The sequence below is a fragment of the Brachycentrus maculatus genome, unplaced genomic scaffold, assembly GCF_059751285.1.
Source record: "Brachycentrus maculatus isolate JH-2025_06_01 unplaced genomic scaffold, ASM5975128v1 h1tg000345l, whole genome shotgun sequence".
In the NCBI taxonomy this organism is placed as follows: Eukaryota; Metazoa; Arthropoda; class Insecta; order Trichoptera; family Brachycentridae; genus Brachycentrus; species Brachycentrus maculatus.
Window position 1 is genome coordinate 1,031,922 of NW_028281094.1, and position 17,522 is coordinate 1,049,443.

Consider the following 17,522-nt stretch of genomic DNA (forward strand, 5'->3'; position numbering starts at 1 on the left):
ATATATATATATATATATATATATATATATATATATATATATATATATATATATATATATATATATATATATATATATATATATATATATATATATATGTGTGTGTGTGTGTGTGTATGTGTGTACGGTAATGATTTTCAAATCGGTGTTTTAAGGATGTTAATAAGTAAAAAAAACTTTATATAAATTTCAGTGGTTTATTATAGAAAATATACACAACAATAGTTTACAATTTGATAATATAGTATTTACATGAATCAGCAAGTATTATACAGCATACATTAACTAACACTTGGTATTTATATGGAAATATTATATAAAAGAAATGTGTACAAATAAAATATCATACCTTTATATGGTACATGAAGATATAAAGATATGTCAAGTATATTATTTTTTGAAGTGATCCTTATTGAATGAATGAAATTGACGGTTCTTAGCAAAAACATTTTATTCTGCAAACGATGCAGATACAGAAAAACGCCATATAATTATTTATCAAAAAAATCATCGTTTGCATATGACGTAATTTATTTTTATTTTTATAAAAACCTTACAATGCATGGTACAAATTACGTTTACTATAAGTTTTGTACTGACACACCATATCTTGGTGGAACTGCATTTTACATAAAATAAAATAAGAAACTACACATGTATTTTATTTGAACAGTGATCGAGTTTCGTCGTTGCCGACTACGAGACCTCGTCACCGGTCAAATCAAATAAAAGTAACAAAAAACTGTATAGTTTTTTTTGTTATTTTAAATAGAATTACAATACACGGTTCTAAATTCAGCAAAAAAAATAAAATAAAATTAAACCTGATAATTTTTTTTTTATATTTACATGAACGACATAAATATTATTAGTATAATCTGGATAAAGGATATGAATTTTTATGAATTCTAATTTATTATAATCAACATTTCTTTTTTATGTTGAGCCAATTTTTAACGTAACTAAGCATCGTAACGGTCCAACAAAATTCCAATTTAAAAAGTGCTTATGACCCTTTTTTCCGCGTTCTCCTTATTAAATTTGTTTTAAAGAACTACTCAATTACGCTTTGTTAACGACATATACTATTTTTATAAGTAAAAGATAAATATAATACAAATGTTATATGTAATTAAATTATATTTTACATTATTTACACAATACATTATTGTACATTCGTTATAACTATTCGCATCAACAAACAATGATAATTGACCAATTTTTGTGCACATTATATAGATTGGATAATTAATGTGTTCGGTTTATATTCGGTAAACAGTTTCATCAATGTATAAAAAAATGTTTATTCCAGGGCTCATGATCCAACGGTGTAATTGGATTATGACTAATAAATACTAGTTTGTATATTCACTTGTTGATGAGAACATCAGTAGTTCCTGGTAACTAGTCGTGCTTTCATTGATAAACTCGAAAGTGGTCTTATTCCACAAAGTAAATGCCAAATCAGTCAATGAAACATTCTTAAGTTATTTATTTAGATGAACATTTATAACAAAAGGGTTGTTTTTTACTTTTCAGATGATTTTGAAAGCAATCCGTTAAATTTATGGGTTTTTTTTTAATGGGCAAAGATTGCCCACTAAAAAAACACCATAAAACAAACTTTTAAGTTTAAAAAAAAATACTGAATTCTTACAGGATATGGTAATTGCCATTATATATACATGTTATAACTCTTATTTTATTTAAAATCGTTATTCATATTATATACAATTCTAAGAAAAACTATTAAAACTGAGCTGCAGAAGTAAAATGTCTTTTTCATTGCACATTTTTTTTCGATTTCATGTTTTAAGATCATTTTACAACATTAATGATGATTATGTTTTACATAGTTGCTTATCCATAATCAAGGCTTACATAAAGAAAAAAATATACACACTTATTAGAAATAATTAAATATTTGGTTACTAAGATTTTTTTTAAATACACACACAAAATCAAAGTGTTGGTGGTTTTCTAGAAGACGCATTTGAAATTGGTTAGTAATCTTTTTGTTTTTCAAGCCGTTGATTACACATTGCAATATAACTTTTCTTGATGTGTATCAGCTGTATTTCATTAATATTGGTTATCGATTTATATTTTCGTAAAATATGTGTGTTTTTTTTTTAAGAAAAGCAGTTTATTAAAAAGCATCGCAAGCAGTACTGTATTGATTCTTAATAAGTACTGTATGATTATCGTATGAATCCTCCATCAAATTTTTAAAAACTCGTATGTGTTTAATAAACAGGTATTAAAAAACTATTAATATTTTTAAAATAAAAAAATAGCAAACGAGATCATTAGTAAACTAATGAAAATCAGTAATTTTTATTACTTCTTGTGTAAATATTATTTAACCTAATCAATCTTCAAAATTATTTTATTATTCAAATAGTTAATCGTCTTTGTAGTGTCAGTATGCCGGGTGCGATTTCTAGTGGGGTTCAAAATAAAAATATAAAAGTGATTTTCACGTAATTTTTTTTAAATATTATCCTGGACTGGTACCTGATGCGCAGGATTGATAATATTTCCTTCTTGTATTGATCAAGATAAAACTTCGTCAATACGATGCAGAGCCCTTTGCGCCATTAGTAGTAGATAAGGGTAAAAAAAGAAAAAGTATTAAAAAAAAACTGTTTTCTTTTTATGGTAATTAGTTAGCGAAATCTGTTTAATGGAATTCTAACAATATGTTTGTAAACATTTTATTTGTCTTTTTTATAAATATCATAAGTAAGGAAAGAATTAATGGTTAAATAAATTTCTAAAAATATTCTGAATCGACATTGGTTTGCTATTTAAATTTAAAACTTAATATTAGGGTTGTTTAAAAAAAAACTACCTACCCATACCATCATACTGTTTATGTACAATATCAATTTTACATATTCTCAAAAAAAATATTTGTTCTCATGTTAGATTTTCACTTAATGAACTCTAAAGTTCAATCATTCTGGTTATAGGATTTTTATTTATCGACATTTACTGACGCTGTTACTTTCTAATATCTTTTGCGCAAACTATCATATTTTATGAGAAATATTAAATGACTAAAAACTAATATTCTTATGGAAACCAATTACTTCTCCAACGTTGTAGTTATGGATTTTATCAAAGGATTTTTAGATAAATTGTGAAACATTATCCGAAAAATTAATGACTTTTTACCAAATTTCTGTTAACGACACTTTTAAAATACAAAACAGTATGTATTATTATAGTTTGGTTTTCAAAAAATACATTATTTTGTAAATGATATTCATAATATGATTTTAACACGTCTAGCTTATTTTACCATTGACAGAGGAAAAAAGTTTTAAAATTGTGGTTTATCGGATATTTATGTCCATATTTTCACAAATAACATCTTAGATCCTTATATACTTTTATAAATGGCTTTCTGAAATTCTTCAGAATATTGAAGAAAAGGGTGCTTCAGAAAATTTATAACTACGTTAAAAGAATTTTTTTTTTTTAATGTCAATAAAACTTTCAAGAAACGTTGTTCGAATAATGCATAAAATAATTTTCTTTTAAGCGATACTAAAAAATAATATTTTCATTAAAAAACATCGGTGGTTTACAGAAAAAAAAATTGAGGCCCATAAATTGTGAAAAAAAAAATACCAGGAGATTAGGATTATACGATATAATCTGTCTGGCCGAAAATTGTTATTTGATGTTTTATCATTATTAAATGCAAAAAACAGCTTAACACATTGACAGCCAGTACTACACATTTTTTTCACTACACATTTATGTCATTCCGCAAAGTTAATGCCGAATCAATAAACAATACAAAGCATTTTGATTACGTCTCGTCGGCCACCGGAGGCTGGCACTTTGTACCTTATATTGTCATATAAAGTCAATATAAGGAACTAAGTGTCAGCCTCCGGGGGCTGTCGAGACGCGATTTAAATTCCTTGTGTCGGCCACCGGTGGCTGACACTGGCAGTCAAAGTGTTAATGTCAATTTAATATTAAAATGTTAATATTATATTATTCCTCCTTCATATTAAAAGCTTTCACCCGTTATATAAGAAAACTTAATTTTACATAAGAGTATATACATACATTAGAATCCCTCTCCTACATAATACCTTTCCTCTATATGTTAGTACGTACGTTACGCTTTGTGCAAACAGAGTTATATTTTATTCAAATAAAATACAATACCATCCTGTAGATGAAAGATTAAACACGATTCAATTATAATGAGTATATCCAGTTATAACTCACTTCTTCCGATCGAAAATGACTAAATGATCTGATTTACCGCTTTACTACTCCCCGTTAATATTTTAACAACACTTCGAGGGCTAAATCAATTATCTAGAAACCAGAAATCATTTTCATTAACGATTTAATCTGCTTTTACCACAAACTAATACTGTACCGACTAGAAATACAAAGAACATTGATTGGTATAGAAGATTTACTTTAAAAAAATAATGATTGTGGCTACAGTTACGTTGTCTTTTTCTTCTTCTTTATGTAGATCCTAGGGATCTGTTTGTGCCTCCGCATGTCGCTCTTGGGATGTCGACTCCCAGCTGTATTTTCGGAGGTTGTATGTATATAAAATGGAATAATTGATTTATTAATACGTTTTTAGTAATGACTTATGACGTGATAGATTCTTTTACAAGTATGTCACTTTTATATGTTTGTATGCCCATTTCAGGCATGGGTATCCAGCGTGACATTGTGTTAGTGACAGTTATTTCACCCCAAGAGACTTACTCAGATCCTAATGTTCCCCAGTCACGAGACTATATTTCTTCCTACTTCTAAAGTTCGTTCTGTTCTTCCATGTATCCATACATTATTCACAATACGCAAAACTTCTACCCATACTCGTACTCATTGGTACATAGATCACATCGATTAATTGCTATCATGATCGATTATAACTTGAAGAAAGATAATCCGCCCTGCGCTTTAAGTTCTAGAATGAATATGGAAGAAAAATAAGGGTGAATAATCGCTTATATTACTTCAAGCAAGGAGGGTAAGCATTCTAAGCTACGTAGCCAGAGAAGTGTAATCAATATATAATATAGACAAGTGTAATTCTTATTGTTGGCTTCACGTACAAGTGGAACCCCGTTATATATATATATATATATATATATATATATATATATATATATATATATATATATATATATATATATATATATATATATATATATATATATATATATATATATATATATATATATATATATATATATATATATATATATATATATATATATATATATATATATATATATATATATATATATATATATATATATATTATATATATAAATACATTTTTTTAAGGCTTTGATCATATTTAAGGTTGAAACAGTCAATACAAAAACTTTTCTGCATGTTTTTATACAAGAGACATCGAAACCAGAAACCTCTTAGTCTTTAATTAGCAGAAAACACGACACACGTTATGGCTTGACATGAATGGGGAATACGTTGATTGAGGTACTACTTCGATTCACTAAACTGGAACTTCGTAATTTACGACTTTCAAGGGAATTCGATGTTTAATTGAACACAAATGACCTAACTCAAATCGTGAGATCAACACTTCAAATATTAAGATGTGGTTACGTCTTTGATGGAGTTCATAATGATTTATGTAAATTAAGAACCATTCAATATGTTTACTTTACCACAAAGCTTGTAACCATTAAACGTTAATATTGCGTTACTTAATAAATATTTCGATTAAAAATAACTTGCACTTATATAAACTCTCTTTGGGATTCGAAAGTGGTTAAAACAAAGTTTTTTTTTATAAAGTTTATAAAATGTGCCAAAGGATAACTGGAGAAGAGTCATTGCTTCTGCAAGGGTCATGACCCTCGGCAAAGAGGAATAAGACGGAGAAGAGATAAAATGTGCCACAAAATATCTGCAAAAAACATTCAAGAAATGATATCGGTGAGTACGGCCAATAAAGCTAACATGTACAAAAAATTACATTGAAATATATAAAAGTGTGTCGTAATATAATATATATTTTCTTAAAAGTTGTTTATTACACTAAGCGATCCCGAAATATATAACCTCACAATTTAATAATAAAGCCTTCCCTATGAAAAATAAAAAGTGGTTAAAACAAAGAAGTTTTATTTTATAAAGTTTGTTCATCGTGTTCAGTAAAACGAAATATCACAATTATTATAAATACAGTTAGGTATGAATTTAACAGGAATATAAAAAAATCTCAAAACATTTTCTCTTCGTAAATTCATACAGATTAGGTCTTCCATATTTCCGTTTAAGGCCGTATGTTTTAATTTTATCTGCATTGTATTTGTGGACACTGAGTGATAGTATAAATATGTATATATTTTTTAATGTAATCAAATTATTACTGTTTTAAAAACGTCTCTATAGGATTATTTATTCAGACTTTATATCTGGGTTACTTCATAATTTTAATAAATTACAATGAAGGTGAAATAGGGATGGTAATTTTAAATATTTATACAATTTTGTCCTATGAAATTATTTGATATCATAGATGTATGACATTCAAACCATAATTAGTAAAATAGTTTGAGTTTCTAGATTACTTTATTTCTTCTTTAAACCCTCATCTGCATCCGATTGTGCATAGGACGCTGCATCAATTTAACGCAGTGTTATTTTGATCGTTAACATATGAAGAAAAGGTGATCAGCCCTCCGCTTCAGGTACCAGTCCAGGGTAATATTGAATAAATATTATAGTGAAAAAATCAGTTGTATTTATTTTTTATTTTATAATATTATATAGTAATATATACTTATGTACGTGACATTTTTACATATTTTTTAAGTAAAAACCTGTAGTTGGAATTTCTATATTTAATTTGATTATTAGTTTTTATTTTTTATAAATGATATTCATATATTTATTTAGCCTCCTAGTCATTTCCATTTCACAAGTTGATTGAAATAAAAACACTTATTTAACGTACACAAAATACGCTATCGTAGCGCTTTGAATTATTTTTGAAAAATAGGTTCACTTGTCTAATTGAACAGCGTAAATGTTTAGCATAAAACAATTCACTTGATTTAAGAAAGTACTTAAAACATTGAAATGCTTCTGTTCTGCTTAAAGATGTCAACCCTGCTTCCAGGATCTATTATATATATTTATATGTATATATAAATCTTCGTTCCGGAATTCGTCTAGTCGATTTTCCAGTACCCCTTTCCTTTGGACTATACGACCCACGCCACCCTACTCGGTCTGTCCGTCTCCAAGTTATGCACTCCTGGGATCGAGCGGGACTCCGGCTGGCCTGAGGTCCCGGGGTTCTCAGCCGTATGTCAGGCGGTTGCCGCCCTCCAGTCGATGTTCAGCAGGGCGGCCTGGCACGCCAGCGTCGTGCACGTCAGCACGATCTGCACGCACGCCAGGACGGTGAGGTCGCGCGGCGAGGGACGCTGAAAGTCATCGGCGTCTTTGCCGTTCGACTCGTCGTCTGATATTGAACTGAAATGAAACGATACATTAGTTCACAACATATATTTTTTTATTTTAAATTATTACTTGGTAAATACCACTTTTTCTTAAAATCTCTTGTGACACGTATTTTGATGCATTGCCCATGATTTTCGAACACCGTATGTGAAGTAAATTCTAAATTTTAGAGTCGGGCCTTGGGACGTTGAGGATAGAAGAGGGGAGTAGGAGCTGTTTCTTTTTTATTTATTGACTTGGCATTTAATTTGTAGAACTCCATTTTAATTTATGTATTAATTTTAAATCAAACACAGATTTTTTGAGTCTACTAAGTTGTATTTTATTAACAAAAAACACAAAAAAAATATATTGTGACAATTGTTTCGCCTAGAATTGTATAGCTACATAAGGACCGTAGTCCATTTGATCTTCACATTCGTTTGATAATGCCCTAACAAGGCGAAACAATTGTCACAATATAATTTTTTATGTGTTTTTTGTTAATAAAATACAGCTTAGTAGACTCAAAAAATCTGTGTTTGATTTAAAATTAATACATAAAAGCTGTTTCTTATACTTATTTTTTCTTTTTCTTTTCAGTGAAAACATAGACAATAGGGAGGATGCTTTAATTATTGTCATTTTGTTAATAATGGGTTTACTATCATTTAACTCTTATGAATTTATATTGTTTCAAAATGTTGCAGTGTTTTACTTATCGTTTTAATTATTTTTAGTATCTCTACGATTTGTTGTTGAATTTGTGATCATTATCTATTAAATGCTTAGAGAATTCGAAAAAAATATTTATTAAACTATACTTGATGTTCATTTACAACATTTTGAGTGAGTCTAAATACTTTTCCGCATTTCTTCTTTCATAAATATTTTTTTAAATATAAACGAAGGTGTCGACGGAAGAATACATGTATGTATAAAACTTCTGAAATTTGCGTGGTATGATTGTCAATCATGAGTAGAATGGTAAATGCTACACGTGTATAAAGTGATCAATTAAACCAGCCTATGAGAGGTCTTGAGCCCCGTCAATACCCAGACTCCCATATTCTTCTTCACCTATGTCGAGATATCCTAAACAAAGGCGAATATCGTATTCTAAAATGCATTTGTAAGGATTATTTCAGCCAATAGTTGTTTGAATGTCATAGTTGTTATTTATTGAATATTTCCTCTTTGGAGTCTGTTTCGGAACATTAGGCTTTATTTTCATTATTGATTTAAGGGCAACAATGACACTATTGAATAACGCATTACTCATATCACCCCAACCAATAATTCCATACTGTAGAATAATTCCATACTTTAGACAAAAAGCGAAGTATTTTGTTATTATTTTTTTTCTTTGTGTGATGTTACATATGGTTTTCAAGGTGCAAGTTTTTTTTGTAGTATTTTTCAGTTTTCAAATCCTTTTTCAAGTTGTTGTCTATTTGTTACCTAAATCTTTAATGTAGGCTATATTTGTCAATTCACATTTATGGTAATTTCATATACTCTGTTAATTTGATTTGTTGTTTTTATTACATGATATATATTTTTATAATTATATTTTATGTCGATTGTCCTTTTTGATAGACGTGCTTTCAAGCGCAATATTAAAAACTTAATTAATACATCCCATCGAGTTATCGAGTTTATTAGCACTAACCATCCCGTTATAAGAGTAATTTTACAAGACAGCGCCGTATTTTATAGATTTTTCAAATATCAATATCATATTTATAACCAGCTGAAATTTCATCCATGAAAACTATAAAATGCTATCGATCAAAGAATAATTTTTTTTTAATCTTTTTTTACCTTTAATAAAACAAACAATATGTTTTTACTTCAAAAATAAAATAAAAACGATTTTAATTGGGTACTTCTTTTATCTCTCTCTTTTTTTATTTAAAAAATGTTCCAATACGTAGGCATCTTTATACGGTTTGTACTTGTTCTCCTATTTTTTACTTTTTTCTATACCCAATGGCAAATTAGTTTATGCATCGTATAGACACAGTGTTATCTTAATCGTAAAAAGAATGGTGATCAGTCCTGCGCTTCAGGCTTCAGGCGTTTGAAAATTAAAGCTCAACTGATAGTTCACAACAGGGTCCCGTTACCAACCGTAATATATTACAATTAAGCATGGAGTTGGCAAAAGAAGGGTGAAATTTGTCTAGTAGAATGCAGTCAAAATGAGATCTTTTAAACGAACGTTTATTAAAATGATATATTTTCATATTCACTTTCACTTTTGGTACTTTTTCCTAGCGGTTTCGACAGGCACCTTATCATCTTCAGGTTTGGATATATATATATATATATATATATATATATATATATATATATATATATATATATATATATATATATATATATATATATATATATATATATATATATATATATATATATATATATATATATATATATATATATATATATATATATATATATATATATATATATATATATATATATATATATATATATATATATATATATATATATATTTATTTATATATTTATACTTACATACATTTACTTACACGAAGTAAATATCCATCTCTGGAGATGACCAGGTGCTAATCGAAACTGGTTGGGGAAAAAATTACAAAAATAAAAGTTTTTGAAAAAAAGTTTGAGTTTTTTTTTCGTAAAGCTTATAAAATGTGCCACAAAGATCAGCAAAAAAAATTCAAGGATGAAATTATATTTATATACTTAAATGATTGAATCTTGATTATTTATAAACATAAATTAGAATGTAGTGATATTTAACGGGCCTTTCTTCATAGTTTGTAAATTAAAACCAATCCGGAAACAGTGATTTTATGAACAGTTTATATTCTATCGGCATACGAGTATATTCCTAAGTAGGAGGTTCTGGGGATGATAGAATGGGACCACATATTAAGATAAATGGAGCCCAGGTTCGGGATGTTACGGGAAATGTTACGAATCTCGGGAAGATTTCCAATATCCGTTATGAAATACCCCTCTGATTTTGCCTGTCGGCAACTTTCTTTATAGATGGGTTTATGAAATTTATGATCGGAGGCAGGTGAATTTTTTCGTCCCTTGTATGGGCAAACTGGGATGGATATAATGTAATATTCCACATATTTTAATAATTTAAAACGTTTTTTTGCCACAATATGAAATAAATAAATAAACGGTACATAGTCTCCTTTGAGGTAGGAAGATGATTAAAAGATATACATTTATTGATGTCATTAATGAAATTTTGGATTTTTAAATGTATTTTTAAAGTATATGTAAAGAAATATATCCTTTTTGTTTTTCAAATACATTTTTTTCAATTATCGCACTAAAATATACCAAACGTCTCCGTAAAAATCATAAAAAGTCATCGTAAAAAATACACAAAAACAGTTTTATATGGTAAGTTACAATTATTATTTGTAAACCACATGTTCAAAAATTCAGTCACACATTTACATTAAAGTTTTACTTTTATTATATGGTACAAGTGAAAAATTAAAAAAAAAATCTGGTCGGGAGTCGGAATAGTCGGCGAGCGTGATGAGAAGATGCATAAATGTAGAAAAGGTAATTTTTTTTCAAAGACAGCGGTGAGATGTTCTATTCTCTCTGCCTTTTAGGATATTAGAAAAAAATCGCCACTGTGTAAAGAGAAGAACAATTTACAAATCATCAGTAGAGCCTATAGTATCTTGGACGAAACCCTTCTGGACCTATGTATAATCCAATTATGGAGGTTTCACATCGCAAAGGAAAAAAATAATGTGGGAAAAACTAGATTTTTTCACATATTTTTTGTCATTAGTGTGAAATAAACTAACGTATCATAATTGTTAAGTACAAAAAAACTTAGCGTTTAAACTTAGTATTCTATGTTTCTGAAATAAATAAGTCATATATTCGCTCAGTAAATGTTACTAAGCAAGTTTTTTTAATGTTTATCATATTTAAAATTACACTGAATTTTTTATAATTATGTAAAATAATATAAAAACTTTATTTTTAACGTTATTTGACGATGAACTAAGTTGGTAATTATGTTCCAAGTATGTTTTAGTATACGAAAATAATGGTATAAAATATCGAATAATTTTGCTTTATTTGAAGAAGTCAGTTAATCAAAATGGAAACTAAAATATATTAAAGTAATTTGTGTCTAAACATATCTTCTTCTAACCCTTATCCGCACCCAATGGTTCATAGGGCACTGTATTACATAAACGCAGTGTTATCTTGATCATTAACGCATGAAGGAAAGGTGATTAGAACTTCAGGTATCAGTCAAGGGTAGTATGGAGTTAATATGGAATTTGACGCCCCCTGGGAATCAATCCCGGGACCTCCAGTACGGTATCCGAGCGTGGTACGGTGGCGAACATAAATATTTGTATGTATATATACACTTGGGTCTGTTTTTTTTGCTCATCTTTTTTATGCGATTTGGAAGTTATGCGATTTTCAAATGTAAAGGAACCAATCCCCTATTTTTGTGAGTAGTCCAAGTCTGTTATTATGCAAATTCGCATAAAAAATTTAATGTGAAAATAGTGTTTCTTCTACCCAACACGATATGCTTAATTCAGCCACTAGATCGTGGCATCATTTCCACTTTAAAACATATTATAATAAGAACACTTATCGACATATACTGAATAAACTAGAGAATGAGACATTAACTGTACCCGAAGTTTGTAAAAGCAAACAACTCCTGGGTCCTTCATTTACTCAAAGCATTCTCACCGTACACTTCATAAAATTTTCGGCAATTTTTTCAACGTTTTTACCTTTTAATAGTAAAAAAGGATCACTAAGCGCATTCTTCAGATATTTGATTAATTTTCAAATCAATATAACTTTTTACAAAAGGAATGAATTGGAAAACAATTTGCTACTAAGACTACCATGTCTCCTTTTAAGCACATGTTCATTTGAAACAATCAGGTAAGTTTTGCTTGATATATGGGCGTTAACATCATCTAGTGGCAAAAAACCGCAGATACTTTTTACATGACCACATACATTGTGTTTTTATTTTTATTATTTTTTACAATCTTTTTTATGCGATCTTTGGTACATTCTATCATATTGATTTGAAGTTAAAAATAATGGAACCCATCTCCCAGTTTTGTTTGTAGTTCAAGTCTTTTTTTGCGACTTTATGTCATAAGAATATTCAAAAACATGAAAAGAATGGTGAAAGTTATGATTAATTATAATATTTTAATTAATGATTACAAATAGATAATTTATTAGCTTTTAGTAGCCGATAATCTTATAATTAGGTCAAATAGGACATATTAATACCTAATTAATACGTAATGACTTCCAAATTCTTGTTTGTCTCTATGATATCTGTAATAAATATTGATAACAATCCCTTGGGGCATATATTCATTATTTGTATTATTTGTATTATTATTATTTTTTTTTTATATTTGTTTATTGACATCTCATCAAAGATGAAGAAGAATATGGAAGTCTGGGCATTTACGGGGCTGACGACCGTCATAGGCTGGTTTAAGTGATCACTTTACACACGTGTAACATTCACCAATTCTACCCATTATTGACAACCACACTACTCAAATTCTTGGAAGTTCTATATATATGAACCAATTTAGAAACCTTGTTCTTGAATCACTAGAACTTCACTAGAGACATCTATTGGTAAGATGTAAAGAAGCTTTTTACTAATCAGAAACTCTTATATTATTTGTGTTGTTGATTTTATTTGTTAAAAAAAAATATTTGATTTTTGTATTTTCTTAAATGTATTTAGTTTGAATGAAAAATAAAGAAATTAAAAAATAATAAATAATTGTAAAAATTCAACTGGTTATGCTTTTGAAATACAAATTTTATTTATCATTACATTATTTTTATTCAATATCTTCAGTAATGGTGAAACTTTCAGCCACAACAAAGTGATGAGTAAATGGTAAAATTTAATGTTTTCCCAAGATTTATACTTTATTTTATGCATCAAAGATTTAATTTTTTTTCTGAAAGCTTAATAACTGTTCATAGGATGTCAGAAGATTATTTCTCGAAAATTCATAGAAATAGTTATATTTATGACCGAGAATAACTTGGTATAATCAAGTATTTCAAATACTTGCATGTGGTCAGGTTAGAAGTCAAAATAATCGCCTGGTATGTATATGAAGAGATCCATGAATGTGGAATAACCGAAGAATGTTTATAAAGACAGAGTAGTGCGGCATTCTATACTATCTGCCTACTCTTATGGGGAAGCACCGTGATAGTAAATTAAAATGTTTGTTAGTTATATAATACATTAATACTATAGACGGTAGCGTCATAATTATTATATTAAACACATGTCAGTCAATATAACACTACCTTTTCATTCATCGCTAACGTTGTGTAATACCACTTAAAATACTACTTATTTTAAGTGGTACTATATGAAAATAACGAAAAATGATAAAAGGGGTGTTATATTACCATACCACTGCTTTTAATGTGCTAAATATACATTAGCTAGTACGCTTAAAAATATTTTTAAATAATATTTTTCGTAATTGGTTTAATTAATAATACATATAACATTCCCAATATTACTTTTATGAAATACATTCGAAAAGAAGAATAATGTGACAAAAAATTTATGTAATTCGATATTTGTGTGAAAATCCTTTGGTTGTATTGAAAATAGAGAATGAACCCACCAAGAAAGTTTTTTTTTTATCAACAACGTGATACGAATATATTAAGTTAACTATATTATTTTTTTCACCAATTTTTTTCCTTCTAACTAAAAGCCTTTTAACATTACGACCCAGTCTGATGGAATTACGACTTCAAAAACTTGACATTTTTCACATTCGATAAATCTGAAGTTTTGCCCGAACGGCAAAACTGAAATTCTGACCGAGTTTCAGGGTGAAAGCTCAGGTGATATTACATAGGAAACGTTTCCGGGAGGCTTTCCAGCGCTGTTCAGAACACAAGGGAATAATTACAAGAGGAAAGCTCTCCAAATAATAGAACAAGACCGGTGCAAAGCTTTGTATCCTTTATTTAAAAATCATGAATTGGTGTTGTATGTTAAATAAAATTGAATTTTTATTATTAATAATGAAAACATTTTATTTTTAATAACACTTTTCAACATTCATTTAATTTTTCAGCCAGGAGTAAATATTGTTGAAAGTTATATTGCCAATCAATCGAGAAGTCTTCCAATATTAATATTTATTCTGCCAACTTTCATCAAAAACGGAATATACTATGTAATTTGAGAGTTTAACTCAGTTTTTATTTAAATTAATGAATTACAATTATGATTGTTTTAACACTTTTTTATAAAAGCTCGAGTTTTGCTTTTTTACCAAAGATGTAAATCATTTAACGAAAAGGATAGTGCTGTATCACCATTCCATTGGAATTAACCATGCTTTTAATATATTATACAAAAAAACGTTCACCAAACAAATAGAATATGCAGTTTATTGAATAATTATGTATTTATTCAATTAAATGATTTAGTAAAGAAATTTACTTTCATATTACATAATATCTGAAAAACTCTGTTTTACTACAATTTGCGACCAAAATACACAATATTAATTTAACATCATTGTTGTATCATTTTATGCATTCAATTTTTAATACTGACTGCGGATACTGAATTGAACAACAGCTTATTATAATCTCTTTTTGCAATGTAAATATTATTTCGTCTGGTTTATATTTCCGCATGCGTAGTAAATGATAAATTTGTGTTTTTATTATAATCACAATACGATTGGTTTACATTTTCCAAGGATTTAATTTTAAATCATACTAAATGAACATATAAAAAAGTACTCTTTTATTACGCTTTCATTCCCATAATATTGCTACGTTGTTTATTTCAAATATTGAATTTCATTACCATTTTTGCGGCGTTATACAAATTGAATGTTTTTTTGTCCATACAACACATGAAAAGCTTAATGGAAAAGGTAAAAATGTAAGCTCAAATAATACAAAAATATTTCTCACAAAATACATTTTCAAAGTGTACTTTCGTTATTTTGACATTCGAAAGGTAAACATATCTATTAAAAATCCACTCGCTTTGCCATAATGGACCCTAATGGGTTTAGTTTACTCCCATAACGATATTATGCACACTCAAGGGGTCACTATACCTTAACAAAGCAGTTAAAATAAAGTGCTTTTATTATCATTATTATTAAATGAATATTTCAACTGTCATCATTATTCACTTTCAAGGGAGAATTAATTACAATAAAATTCTCCGATGGTATAACAATGTAAAATTAATTTACTGAACAAAATCAATCAATTATGTATTTAGTGAATTGAACATTTAACTAAAAAGCAGCAGTTGTTTGGGTAAATTAAATTACGTTTCATCATTAAAGGTATTTTTGTGGAAAATACATTGAGAAAAAAAATAAGAAGGTAGTCATACCTTTCTGCATTAACTGATTGACTTTTTTTATAATATTATTCTATTATTTTCATACATATGAAGCTCTAATAGTACATTTTTTCCCCATAAGCGCTTTAAATTTTACTGTATATTCGTGTATATTTTTAATATTTGTAGTTATCTCAAGGTATCTTAATTACCCATCACGCCAATTCCCCGCAGGTGTAGGCAGAGAGAATAGATCGCCACACCACTCTATTTTTTCAAACAATCTCACCTTCATCCACATTCATGCTCTCCTCATACTTACCCGCCGATTATTCCGACTCCTGATCTGATAATTTCAAAATACGTACTTGATCATTTAAAGTTATCATAGTCTTTAACTGCTTTTATTTCCAAATACATTCGAAACAAGAATTTGTTTTACAGTTCTTTTCAAACCATATTAAAACAGCTTTTTTAATGTTTTGAATAGTTAACTCAGCCTTGATTTTGATAATTTTTTGAAGTTGAAAACATCTAGGTACGAGTATAATAAAAACACGCACATATTCAAATGCAACGTTGTGCCGAAATTTTACAGTAATCGGTTTTCGGATTAACATGTTTAGTTTTATAGATAAACGTGAAAACTCTTAAGGTCCAGTAGCAATCAATAACCCGTAACTTAATTTTCTTCAAACCCAGGCAACATTTAACATAATTGATTTTTTTTTAAACACCGTTTTTGTATTAAGAAAATAAGTTTTTCTTCGAAATAAATCTATGGTTTTGAAAAAAAGAGTTATTAAAACGTAAATAGTTAAAAATAATTGTGAAAATATTTTATCAATATTTATTCTTAAAAAATCAAAACCAGAATATATTCTTTGAAAAAAAAATGTGTAGACACGTCCAGCCCCTTGCGCATCCGATCACTTTCTGGATCGGATGGTTGCAAATTTCCCCGATGTAAAATGTATATTTTGACAGCAGAAATTTCAAAATTATTTATTTAATTTACGAGTTAATCGCTGGGGCTAGGAAATGTAATTAAATCCCGAGGCATCCCTTGGCTTACTTTGAATCGGTGAATTTCTTAATTCAATTTATTTAAATTATTTTAGCGGCCATTTGAGATAAACCGTGGTTATCTTGTAAATTCAATATTATTTATCCCATGGCCGCAGGTTTATTGAACTTACGGAAATTTAAATTTAAATTAAAAATATAGTGAAACCTAAAGAGAAATTTAAAGAATTTGAAACAAAATTTATCATAATAGAAGCGAATCGTTTTTATAAAAATCGAGGACCATTGAATAAACATTAATTTTAAATAAGTTTTGAACAAAACCTTTTAAGAATCATTTGTATTCAATTTTGTAAGGGCCATAATTTACAGAGTTGAGGTGTATTTTATACATACAGGGACTCATACACATTCACGATATGTAAAAGTGACACAGAGTAGTATGTGTGCAGGTACGCAGGCAGGTAGGCGGCCATTGCTTGCATTCTCTTTTCTTCATCATATACTTAATTTCTGTTTCCTGTATCATATAACCTTAATATCAAAATAAAATACTTGTATAATACCACTTTTTAGAGTTAATTAATGCAAACAAGACTAGTTTTGA

General features: G+C 28.3%; 1 protein-coding gene across 1 annotated transcript in view; it reads right to left on the reverse strand.

Annotated features, from left to right (window-relative positions):
* Positions 1–6,891: 6,891 nt before the first annotated feature.
* The window catches only part of LOC148303825 (uncharacterized), a 78,627-nt gene continuing 67,996 nt past the window's right edge, over positions 6,892–17,522 (reverse strand). The window contains exon 6 of the mRNA XM_088269349.1: positions 6,892–7,512. Within this exon, the coding sequence (XP_088125475.1) occupies positions 7,347–7,512 (166 nt within the window). The 3' untranslated portion in view covers positions 6,892–7,346. The remainder of the gene's footprint in view (positions 7,513–17,522) is intronic.